At 32.3% G+C, this 12,921-nt stretch overlaps 1 protein-coding gene across 2 annotated transcripts; it reads right to left on the bottom strand.

The window, feature by feature from the left end:
• Positions 1-380: 380 nt before the first annotated feature.
• Positions 381-12,435, bottom strand: LOC108764078 (protein abnormal spindle). 2 transcript variants are annotated; one of them, XM_018512095.1, is made up of 10 exons: positions 12,371-12,435; positions 11,950-12,141; positions 10,523-11,807; positions 10,254-10,452; positions 9,170-9,364; positions 8,907-9,061; positions 6,205-8,730; positions 3,447-3,631; positions 3,230-3,346; positions 381-984 (listed from the first exon to the last, which is right to left on the bottom strand). In XM_018512095.1, exons 2-10 carry the CDS (start codon positions 12,118-12,120, stop codon positions 766-768), a joined length of 5,052 nt encoding a protein of 1,683 aa, XP_018367597.1. In that variant the 5' UTR covers positions 12,121-12,141; positions 12,371-12,435; the 3' UTR covers positions 381-765. The 2 variants fall into 2 exon arrangements, with proteins under 2 accessions (XP_018367597.1, XP_018367596.1); XM_018512094.1 differs by having other exon boundaries at positions 12,278-12,390.
• Between the last annotated feature and the right edge of the window lie 486 nt (positions 12,436-12,921).

Below are 12,921 nucleotides of genomic sequence, written 5' to 3'. Positions count from 1 at the left end.
ATCATCATCATCATCATCATACTGCTGCTGTTGCTAATTACGGTTTTATCACCATTATATAATTATAATTCTTCATCATCATCATCACCATCATCACCATCATCATCATCATCATCATCTTCATCATCATCACCATCATCATCATCATCATCATCATCATCATCATCATCATCATCATCATCATCATCATCATCATCATCATCATCACCATCACCATCATCACCATCACCACCATCATCATCACTGTCATAATTATTATGATCACCGTCATCATTGTCATCATCCTGGCATTATTATTATTATTATTAATAATTTTATTTGTGAGTAAATTACTATGTAAATAAAAATTACATTTATATCTTATTGTACTATACTACATATAATATATAATCGATCGAGTTGTCATCGTTCTACCACGTTTTTAGGAATGAGTCGGTTATTAAAATAGAATGAAAACTTAATTGTCTCTTGATTTTTATGATTTTATTTGATATTGTCAGCTTCTTTGTTTGTAGTTTTATCACATTTGAAAAATATCTTACCGTCATATTTTAAAATTGTTGCAAATATGTATAAGTACTTTTCGAAACTTATTTCTAGTCCTCGCATTTTTTAATTATCTCTTTAAAAAGTTCAGATTTGTAGCTTAACGCTTACATTTTTACGATTTAAATCTACTAAGCATTGGTCAACATTCAGACCGATACTATGCAAATAGAATTTTTTTAATGTAACAAATATATATAATTTACCAACTTTGATATATTATGTGCAAATTCTTTTAACAATGGCTGTAACAGCAATACTCATGTCGGTAAACAGACGCGGTTTTTGCATTGTTAAATTATTTCGATCAGGTTCACAATTGGGATATAATTTCTCTGGGTCCTTAAATTTTTGGAGTTTTACCACTATGGCATCCTTCAAGACAAAATGTTGAATATTTTTCATTAGATAATTTATTTGTGGACACATTGCTATAGCCTGAAAAAATATTGAAAAATATATAAAAACAGGAAGAAGTCAAAAAGTAAAGCTATACAAAAAATTATTCAAAAGTATATAAAAAAATTATTAAAACGCTTAAAGAATTTGAGACTAAAAAATGTTTAACCCTCAACTACACGAGTGGGTCGATTGGACCAGGGTGAAAATTTTGGTCGGCTGCTATTTTTGTACAGTTAATATATTGCAGAGTTGAAATGAGAGGGGATAAAAAATTTGGAACCTTTCTCTGTCGATCGCCGTGATGCAATTGTTTCGGTCATCTTGATGTTAATTATGCTTGATGCAATAAAAGTTTGGCTTGGTTGACTTGAACCCATCAAATGTAAATTCGACAGATTTTTGCCGAAAATGAAAATTTGTTTTTAGAAGTACCTGTTTATTATAGTGCTGTATTCGTGTTGTCTTCTTAAAATTAAAACATATATTCATTATCAAAAAAAGTATTTTTGCGAAAGAAGCGTCTTGGCAAACGATCGCTCTATTTTCTCAGAGTTATAAAATCGTAAATAAACAATGTTGAAATCATGTATTTGATATAAAATATTTTCATTGCATTTTTAAAGAAGAAAATACCCGACACACCTCTGATATCATTATTCAGAGTATGTATAAAAATGCCCCTGTTTCACTCGTGCAATATATAAGTAAAATATAAAAGTATAAATAATTACTTTTTGGAATGAATCAATCAATATAACATATTTTTTCTTTCTTGAAATTCACATTTTCCTCTTTTCGAAACACTTATTTTTATTTGTACCTTTTTATCATAGATGATTTTTTGGGGGAAAAAAAAATTGCACTTTTCACAAATTTTTTAAAATAATTTTTGGCATAACTTTTTCAATTATCAAAACCTTTTTACGTTTTGACATTTCGATTCTGTACATTCTAGCATTTCATTAAAAAAAAATTATTTTCCATTGAGAATGTATGATAATTACAGAGCCAGTCAAAAACACCGTGGGTGACTTGAACCCAGACATGTAAATTAAGACTAAAATAGTCTAAAACGAAACGTGTAGTTGAGGGTTAACAATACAAAAATATATATAAGATACAAGATGACGAGTGCTATAAAATTTAAGAATTTAGAAATTATTCTTTGCTTAATTTAGTAAGCTGTACCTTTGCGTAATCTTCATTCTGGCTAAGCAACCATATTAAAGTAGCACAATGCAGAAATACTTCTTTATCTTTCAATGATCTGTTTAGAAGCTTTATTAATGCCAATGCATATTCTTTCTAAAAATTAACATGAAATATTTTTTTATTAAATGATATGTTGAATATATATATATATATGACGATATAGAAGGAAGATAAAATTATCGGCTTTTTCTACCTTAAGGACATATTTTCTCGTGTAGGAGTACTTCGACAGGGTAATTAAAATGCTGCATGCTCGCAGACAGACTTTCATCCACGGTAGCGATCTGTTGTTTTGCACTATTGTATTGTAAATGTCGTCGGCTAAGTTCAGCTCACAGAGGATGATACAAACGGTTGGTGACAGTATCGTTATAGTATCTGTGTGTGATAAACATAAATTTTATAAATTATTTAAATTAAATAAAATCAAGATTAATAAAAACGAAGATAAGAGATAAAGTTGGTAAAAAAATGAAATATTAAATTTATTCAAAACAATATGACACGTTTCAATTTTATACTTACAAAGGAACACAACCAAGTGAATCTCTCCGGTTTAAATGAGCTTTAGTATGTTGTTCTATGGACAATAATAGGAAACACGTATTTTTTTATACATGCTGAGTCGCACGTTAGGGGGTGAAATCCTCCCTTCAAAAAATCGGTTTTTTTCTTTCAGATTGAATATCATCGAAACTGTGATAGAAAAAAATTTTCAGAATGAAAATTGAATGACATTAAGAGTACTTTAGAATTACAATAAACAATTTTTTTCTTTATAAATAAATAATTTTTATTATAAATAATTAAAAAAAAATTTTTTTATTATAGTTCTAAAGTACTCTTGAAGCCATTCGATTTTTATTTTGAAAATTTTTTTCTATTTCTTACAGTTTCTCGACGATATTCAATTTGAAAGAAAAAAACTCGATTTTTTTGAAGGGAGGATTTCACCCCCTAACGTGCGACTCAGCATGTATAAAAAAATACGTGTCTTCTATTATTGTCCATAGAACAACATACTAAAGCTTATTTAAACCGGAGAGATGCTTAATTTAGTAAGCTGTACCTTTGCGTAATCTTCATTCTGGCTAAGCAACCATATTAAAGTAGCACAATGCAGAAATACTTCTTTATCTTTCAGTGATCTGTTTAGAAGCTTTATTAATGCCAATGCATATTCTTTCTAAAAATTAACATGAAATATTTTTTTATTAAATGATATGTTGAATATATATATATATATGACGATATAGAAGGAAGATAAAATTATCGGCTTTTTCTACCTTAAGGACATATTTTCTCGTGTAGGAGTACTTCGACAGGGTAATTAAAATGCTGCATGCTCGCAGACAGACTTTCATCCACGGTAGCGATCTGTTGTTTTGCACTATTGTATTGTAAATGTCGTCGGCTAAGTTCAGCTCACAGAGGATGATACAAACGGTTGGTGACAGTATCGTTATAGTATCTGTGTGTGATAAACATAAATTTTATAAATTATTTAAATTAAATAAAATCAAGATTAATAAAAACGAAGATAAGAGATAAAGTTGGTAAAAAAATGAAATATTAAATTTATTCAAAACAATATGACACGTTTCAATTTTATACTTACAAAGGAACACAACCAAGTGAATCTCTCCGGTTTAAATGAGCTTTAGTATGTTGTTCTATGGACAATAATAGGAAACACGTATTTTTTTATACATGCTGAGTCGCACGTTAGGGGGTGAAATCCTCCCTTCAAAAAATCGGTTTTTTTCTTTCAGATTGAATATCATCGAAACTGTGATAGAAAAAAATTTTCAGAATGAAAATTGAATGACATTAAGAGTACTTTAGAATTACAATAAACAATTTTTTTCTTTATAAATAAATAATTTTTATTATAAATAATTAAAAAAAAATTTTTTTATTATAATTCTAAAGTACTCTTGAAGCCATTCGATTTTTATTTTGAAAATTTTTTTCTATCTCTTACAGTTTCTCGATGATATTCAATTTGAAAGAAAAAAACTCGATTTTTTTGAAGGGAGGATTTCACCCCCTAACGTGCGACTCAGCATGTATAAAAAAATACGTGTCTTCTATTATTGTCCATAGAACAACATACTAAAGCTTATTTAAACCGGAGAGATTCACTTGGTTGTGTTCCCTTATTAGTCACTTAAATCATTTTCAGTCATAATAACGAAATCGTAAAAACGAAAACATTGAAATAAACTTCCATGATTGATTGAAGTGTTAATAAATAATAAAATTAAAATGTTAAAAAGAAATATATTAGAAGACTTTTGACAACAGCTTCTTATGTACTTATTTTATAACGTTTTAATTGATTTTGTTATTTATTCATACTCCAATCAATCTTGTAAATTTATTCTAATTTTGAAAAAACGAAAATTGTCAATTATATGATTCCACTGAAGTTTTAAATTGAAACGAATTGTCATTGACAATTTTCGTTTTTTCGACGACTCATGCTTTGCAGAGCTTCAATATGCTGTTTATTGCTACGTAACTTTTGAACCATGTGTCAACAGGAACGATTTTGGATTATTACTCGTCCGTTTTACCATTGAGGTAGAATTTTCATTTTAGTAGTACAGCCGAAACGTCTAAATCAGCTTTGTTATAAATAGATAGTATAAAAATTATTTTGCATTGATTACCGCATTAAAACTCTCGTTAGCCCTTAATTACTTTTGTTATTGACATTCTCGAGTTTATATTTTAAAATTAAATAACATGTCTATTTATATATCGGTAAAAATGGACATTAAGCATACATGAACATTACTTACGGACAATACGGACTATGTTAAAAAAAAAAGGAGAAATGCATGAATATTTTATCGGCCGCGGTCGGTTTGCTTAGTAATGGAAATTTTGAAATAAAAGTTACAAAAAAATTTAACTATTTCTGCTCAACGCTAGTTATTTAAAAAAATTGTTCATGTGTGAAATTCCACACGAAAAATTCTAACGTGTAAAGTAAGTAATTCACATATTCCCCGCAAAAGTTGGCGCCCATGTTTATAAATACGAAGTTACCTCCCCTCTCCTATTTTTAAAACTTATTTTGAGAATTGTAAATTTGTGCTTAAATATTGAAATCGTAATATGGAAATACACTAAAAAATACAAAAAAAATCATTTTTGAGTCAGCCTCCCACTTTTTTCTTAATTTTTTAAAATTGTGTTAGGTTGCGCTAACATTTGTGCTAAAGTATTACCTTAAATAATAATAATAATAATAATAACAGAAGTTTCATGACAAAAATAATTTGATATTTTTGAATAATAATTTACGTTTACACTCGCATAAGTTTTTCAAACAGTAAAAATTACATATATTAGTAAAACTACATATTTCAGTTGTACTAGATTAGCACAAGTCAACACAACCTTTGAAATCTTCGGTACAATATGATATTAAAAATGCGCTTTACTCTCGTGCCCTAGTATAGCGCGCAAGAGTAAAGTCTTATGCTAAGCTAGCACAACTTACAATTAGAGATATGCAGTTTTATTTTAGCTATTTGAATAACTGATGCGAATGTAAACGTTAGCTGTATTCAGAATTGTCAAAAATTATTTTTATTATAATTTTTTGTATCGTTATTTAAAAGTAAGATTTTAATACCAATGTTAGCACAATTTAAAAAAATTGAAAACAAAACGCAAAAAAAGAGGCTGATTTAAAAATTGTTTTAAAAACTTTGTTAATGTATCTCTCTCTCATATCACAATTTTAATATTCGGGCACAATGTAGCACAAACCTAGCACAATTCTCAAAATAAGTAAATTCTAAAAATAAGAGGCTATAAGTTCATATAAGTTTTATAAATTATTTATTTATTACTGTGTGATATCGTTAAGAGAAAAAATTCATTATTTAGGAAATGATACGTAAGAAACAAAATTAGAAAAATGATTTTTTTCTTTATCCAAACTTTTCTTCATGTCTTTTTAAAACATCATTGTTACTAATAACGCTTAATCATGCAGTATTATTCCTCAAATGAGAATGAATTTACCTAAGCTGTACAAACAAGTGAGCAGCATCCCGACGCTGTTGCAGCTGCGTAGTACATTGATCTTCTTTTGCCAGTAGTCGCTACTCGCGAGTTTCGTGGTAATCGCCTGAATAGTTTCTCCACATTCATCTTGAATTTTTGTAGCAAGCAAAGCAATATCATTTACATGGCATTGCAGTTCACGTTCTATTTTCTTTCTCTTATAACGACGCTGCAACATGATTGTTGCTTGGTATAAAGACAGATAACGCAGTCTCTCTTCTCTACCAACAATGTAAGCTCGCCAGTAGGCTTGGATGACCATCGCGGCATACTTGCTGGCTTCGTATCTCCGTATTGCGATTTTCATTCTGTAACACGATTGAATAACTATTGTAGCCTGACGCAATGCGACGAATCGTTTCCTCGCTGTCAGAGCTCTCCAGCGTGCTTGCACGACAATAGTCGCGCGAGTTAGCAAGTATTCTCTCCTCATGATGCGAGTGACTTTCTTTGCACGCCACCTTCTTTGCATCTCTAATACGTGGACCATGAACCGTTTGTACTCGCTCTTTGTTTTGATCATTCGCCACCAAGATTGAATAATAACGCATGCCTTCCTCTTCGTTAAATACCGCTGGCGATCCGCGCGAGCTAAGACACGTCGATACCAGTAAGTCTGCAAAAAAACGGCGCTCTTGCGAAGTTGTAAGTACCTCCTCCGTTCTTGATGAGCTACCGTAATATTGTGCCACCAGTTTTGTATTCGTGTTGCAGCACCTCTCATTTTTAAGTAACGTCGTCGGATGGCCCTCGCTGAATTGACACGGCGGTACCATGATTGTATCAGCAAAGCTGCTTGTCGCTGTTTCAAATAATTTTTCCTGATTGTTTTCGCTCGCCAATTCTTTTGTATAATATGCACTACTTTCTGCAGCTGCAGAAATTCAAAGTGTTGATGTCTCATAAGCACGAGTCTACGCCACCAACGTTGCAATTTCAGGCAAGAATACTTCTGAAGTCTATACCTATGTGAATACATTGCGGCTCTCCACCACGCTTGTATTTTCAAGCAGGCGACTTCTCGTTTGCGCATTTGATATTTATTCCACGTTCTCTGAATGAGAACGGTACTCTTTCGGTAGAGGATGAACTTCTTTCTGTCGAGCACACTCAGCCACCATCTCTCAATGTTACGCACGGCAGCTCTCTTGTGCAGAAAGTCATGGCGCGCTTTTCGCACCAACAAATGTTGCCTCCACCAAGTTTGAATAATGCAAGAGCTCTCTCTGCTGCGAAGAAACCATTCACGCTGTTTCTGCATGGCTTTCACAGACCTCCACCAAGATTGCACTATCTTGGTAGCATTTCTGAGCATAAGATATTTAGAACGCTGCAATTTCATTGCTCGCGTTGCTCTCCAATGGATTTGAATCGTTAATGCAGCATTTTTTAGATTGTGATACAGACTTTGTTGCATCTGCATTAGCAACGTAGCTTTCCATCTTCTTTGCAACATAATCACCGCTTTGTGTCTCTTTCTTAGCTCTTGCATCTTCGTTTTTCTCATCTGTTTCCACCATCTCTGAATTTGTATCGTGGCTGCTCTGATGCACAAGTACCGTTTGCGTTCCTCAAGATTACCGTCAGTTTCGATCACGTGCAATGACTGTGCCTGTTTGCACCTCCACATACGTTGGATTACTGTTGCAGCCAGATTTTTACGTGTGCTTAGGAAATTTCTCACATAAATGTACCACAGTTGCGCCCGCCACCATTTCTGGATCACGCGAGCCGCTCGATCAAATCGCGGCGCCTGGTACTTGTGAATGATTTGCCACAGAAGCGACAGAGTCTTCTCGCAATGGCCATCGGCAATGCTTTTCGCGTCTATATTGCCCTCCAGGACATAGCCAGCCTGACACAAAGCACTTAATGCCATATCTACGTTGTGTATCTTTTGGAGACGCGATATTGCTGGTACCCGACAACGTTGGGCCAATCCTCGAGTGCCGGTAATTAGCTCCATTGCGCGACAAAGTCGCACACCATCACGTAAATCGTGTCGTATATTCACTACCGCGTAATCATATTCCTCGATGTAGGTTTGTCGATAAGTAAGCACATAGTTATGACCACGCAGCATTCTGGTCACATCGCCGATACCACTTAGAAGCTCGCGCGAGAAGCTTAGCAAGATTTCACGACTTTCCTTGTATTGGGCGCGTTTATGAAATAGACATGGATCATGGCCGATTAACTTATGCTGCTTGGCATAGTCCAGAAAATATATTAAAAATAAGAATTTTCTCAAACTAAACTGATTTAGCAGTGTAACCAACTTTTGGCTTGAGTTGGTTTTATGATATCCGGGCATTTTCGTCAGCCGTGGGTTCGAAAAGAATCTTGTTAGCAAGAAGCGAGTCAGACCAACAATGTCATTGTTCGAGCGTAGTGAAATATTTTCATTGTATACAGTTTCCAAACCGATACGTAACCACAGAGGATTATAACTCAGGAATAAACTCAATATCAGCTTCTGCAAACCTGTTAAGTTTAAAATATTATTCAAATGCCTAAGACTTAAGATTTTGTTTGTATAATCAAAATTTTCTTTGATCATAAAGAAAATTAAGGATAAGGAATTAAAAATTGGATAATTTGTTTAATTTCAAAGATATATATATATATATATAAGAATAAAAAAAATTATTTCTACGCACCAATATCACGATGAAGATTACGATCTGATCTAATACACAAAGTTCCTTTAGTAATATACATATTGGTACGTGAAAGAATTTGCGTAACTTCGTCCCGTTTGAACATAGCATTCGCGGCTTTTCGTAACGTATTTAATTGTGTATTCGTGTGATATCTGAAAAAAATTATAAATTAAATAATTGTTGGTTGATGGTTATTTAAGATTAATTTTTCTATCAGTTTTTAGAAACTTTTCTATATTAATCATTAATATAATGCACACCTAGCGGATACAGCCTCTTTAGTTTCAGCCAGTACAGTATTTTTTTGTGCTTTGCATGTTTGCCACACTTTGCCGATGTCCACTATGGCAGTTTCAATGTCAACAGATAAGTCCTCTGGCGAAGATAGTAGAGCGTTCAACCACTTTGTAAACGTCAATTCTTGTTGCAGCAGCCATGGCTCGTTAAATACTGTACTATAATAAAATGATAAACATGTTCAAATAATCAGAATCAACTTTTTAGTCTGCAGTTGGAGTTAATTAATAATTTACGTTAATAAAAAAGGGTAGCAACTTTAAAAAATTAATTTTGTAAATAATAAAAAAGATTAAAAATGATTATAAACAACAAAAAGTTCTACAATTTATACAAGATGTCATATAATATTATACAAGATGTTCTCGGGTTAAACTTAAACCTCAAACTCAAAATATAAATTTAGGACTTAAAAAAAAATAAAATTTTTTTTTTCCTCTAGAAGTTTGCTCACAAACGCTTCCTTTAACAGATATCGACTTCTTAAGTTACAAAATTGTAGGAATGAATAATGTCAAAAAATCTAGGTATATTCCCTTTATTGTTTAATAATCAAAATGTAATTATTAAATGTTTCATTCAAAATTATGGCTTCCAGCCCTCAGACAAGAATTTCACTTATTAATGAGAGAAGAAGTGATTAACTGACATTGTGCGCCTGCAATTTCTTAGCACGCTTGCATTATAACTTTATTTACAGCACAAATGGAAGCCCATCAATAATCTTTGATCTTGAAAATAAAATAAGAGATATTTCAACACTGTTCATTTCTAATTCTGTAATTTAAGAAACTAATATCTCTTAAACACACAAAGCATTTGCGAGCAAACAGAGACAAATTTTGTTTGTTTTGAGATTCTACATTCAAATTTTAAATTTGGCGATTTAAACCCAGATATACCTTATAGATTAGAATCTATAATTATAAAGTGTAAATTATAGATCAGAATCTATTATTTACATACAATATAAATTATAAATTCTGAATTTATAAATAATATTAATATAAAATGTTCTCTCTACATGAATTATACAATTTAGCTTACTTTTTAAGAAATGGATCCTCTATTGTAGATGGTGCAAAGGGATCTAATCCACATGTTTCGTATATAAAATACTCCTCTTTGTTTCGTATTCTGAAACTCGAATCTCTAGATGACGAAGTATGCCACTTTGTATTACACAAAGTACTACTGAGGGAAAATTTGTTTATTTTGATTGCTGGTATATTCTTCGTATCATTTTCTGCAATTATAATTTACATCAGTATCGATATTATTAAAAATACAATTTTTTTTATAAAGGCAGAGCTTACTTGCAGCAATGTTCACTTGTAACTTCTTTCTGTTCCTACCATCACATAAAGTATTATTTTTCATAACTCTGCCGATTCTTGCACTGTTCACCTTTGATACCATCTTAGAGCAGAAATGTTTCTTTGGTGGAGAAATCTCGATATACATATCTCCGGTCTTCTTTGCTGCTGCGGCATTCCTAGGAATAATCTCAAAACTGAAGTATTCGCAATTAGTTGTTTCGATATTTGGATTTTTGTCTACCATAAAATGTTTTATGTATTCGTTAGAATCTTTTGGTATGTAATGTTGAAATTGAATCGGCGACGACGAAATTAAATCCTTGATACCAGTCATGAGAGAGCATTTATCAGATTTAATTGGTGATAAGTTATATAGACTTGTTGGTTGTAATACAGGTGCTGCATTGACAGTAGTCTTTTTATCATAAATCGCGGACGTCTCAAAGAATTGACGACTGATATTGAATGTCTTATGCTTATCTATGATATGAGAAGTTGTGGATTCTGTAGACTCTCTTCTTGTTGGTGAACTCGAAATTACATCTGTAGACGTGAATGTAAATTTATTCAGTAGTACAGAAAAATCAGACTGCGTCTCGTCTTTATTACACTTCATATTTTCATGAACTTCTTTATGGTGCTCGTACAATATACTGTTGCAAGGTCTCCTTTCTTTAATGTATGTTGCTCTACGTATATCTTGTGGTGCATTTAATGGAAGAAAAACTTGCGGCAGAACACTACTGTCACTCCATACATTTATATTTTGCTCGCACAAGATATTTTCTGGTTTATCATGCCTTTCATGATGCATGCCGTCAAATCCATAATCTTTTGTTTCTAATGCATAATTCTTTGTTCCATTATTTTTATTCAAAATATTCTCTTTATCCAAATCAAGCTTGTATTGATTTATTTGTGTATCAAGATTGTTGGCCAAAGAGGAAGATAAGGACTGACTAATAGATGGAACTTTCAACATGTTATTTTGATGAGATTGCTTGCTTATTGTTAATGTAGAAAGACTAGACATATTTGATAATACACCTGGTTTCAGCCTTTTTGTTTTGTTACTTTTTTTATCATCCTTAGCTGTTGTTGCTATAACAATGTCATATTTAATTCGCCTACTATCAGTAAGTTGCAGCACATCTCGCCAGCGTCCTGCTTCCCTAGGTGACCATTTGATACATAATGTACGATTGCTATGTCCTTGAATTTCTAATTTGGACAAGCTTAGATCAATCCGACGTTCTACAGATGGTAGTTTTGTTACTAATACCTGTAAGAAAAAATATTATTAAATGAAACAAGTTGATTAAAAAGCCAAGTTATATCTGAAAACTTTATATACAGTTTTTTGTATATGATATACAATCCTACACAAAAAAAAAAATTAAAAATATTTAGTGCATTTCCCATACATTTAATGTCTTGTCGCCAGCGTTTTTCACATCTAAATAGCATTCTACATTAGTGTTTATCTTTGCTTCCAATTCAATTCTTGTTGCTGGCTGGAATGGGGCAAGTAATATATTATATCGAAACTTATCCATAGACAGCTTTTTGATTTCTGGCTCAGGGTACAAATTCATCACATATAATCACTTGATAAACTGTAATTCAGATACACAGATAGATTACAAATTATTAAACTTTCAAGATAAAATCTCTATAGATGTTCCATTGTAAAATGTAATATTGAGTATTAAATTTAATGAAAAACGTGTTGTCAATTAAATCAACTCTCACATCATAAATTATACGTTTTTAGCTTAAGCTTTACTTATTTTCTCAAATTAAATCTACGGAATCTTTAAACATGTAAAATGAGATCATACTTACACCACACAGCAAAATAATAACGGACTGATCAAATCAATTTGAACGGGCGCAAAACTAACCAACGAGCAGGGTTGTCAACCGTTAAACATATAGCGTTTTCGGCCCGATCGGGTTTGCACCAACCTTGGTTGGATAAATCTTTCCTATTGGATGACGTCACCCGCTCTACCAATAGGAGAGCACAAAATGCCATTAATCCTACAGTATACGGTACGTTTCTTTTCAAGAATAGAGGGGAGGATCCCGTTTGCCTACAGTTCTAATTGTACACACCACTCATATCAACTGGTGCCTAGTAATGTTTCATTGGGTGCATTCAGCAGAAAAGAGCGCTACTAGAGCGCTCGCTGTTATTGGTGTATTCTTCCAGATCTAAAATTCTAATTGGATGATTTAAAAGAATACACCAATAACAGCGAGCGCTCTAGTAGCGCTCTTTTCTGCTGAATGCACCCATTGTTTTGCCAATGAGATTATTTTATTTTTAAATTGGCCAATCAGCGATACATGTGTGCAATATGCGATGTGTGCAATCGGAGCCTTCCCGAATA

This window comes from Trachymyrmex cornetzi, unplaced genomic scaffold, assembly GCF_001594075.2.
Source record: "Trachymyrmex cornetzi isolate Tcor2-1 unplaced genomic scaffold, Tcor1.1 scaffold392, whole genome shotgun sequence".
In the NCBI taxonomy this organism is placed as follows: Eukaryota; Metazoa; Arthropoda; class Insecta; order Hymenoptera; family Formicidae; genus Trachymyrmex; species Trachymyrmex cornetzi.
This window is presented reverse-complemented; position numbering and strand designations above follow the sequence as displayed.

Bases quoted from the DNA above. Each gene is read 5' to 3' on its own strand.
- LOC108764078 (XM_018512095.1), bottom strand. From the start codon at position 12,120: ATGAATTTGTACCCTGAGCCAGAAATCAAAAAGCTGTCTATGGATAAG. The intron at 9,062-9,169 runs GTGTGCATTATA...AATTTTTTTCAG, and splicing joins AAAGAGGCTGTATCCGCTAG to ATATCACACGAATACACAAT. The intron at 985-3,229 runs GTACAGCTTACT...ATATTTTTTCAG, and splicing joins AGAATGAAGATTACGCAAAG to GCTATAGCAATGTGTCCACA.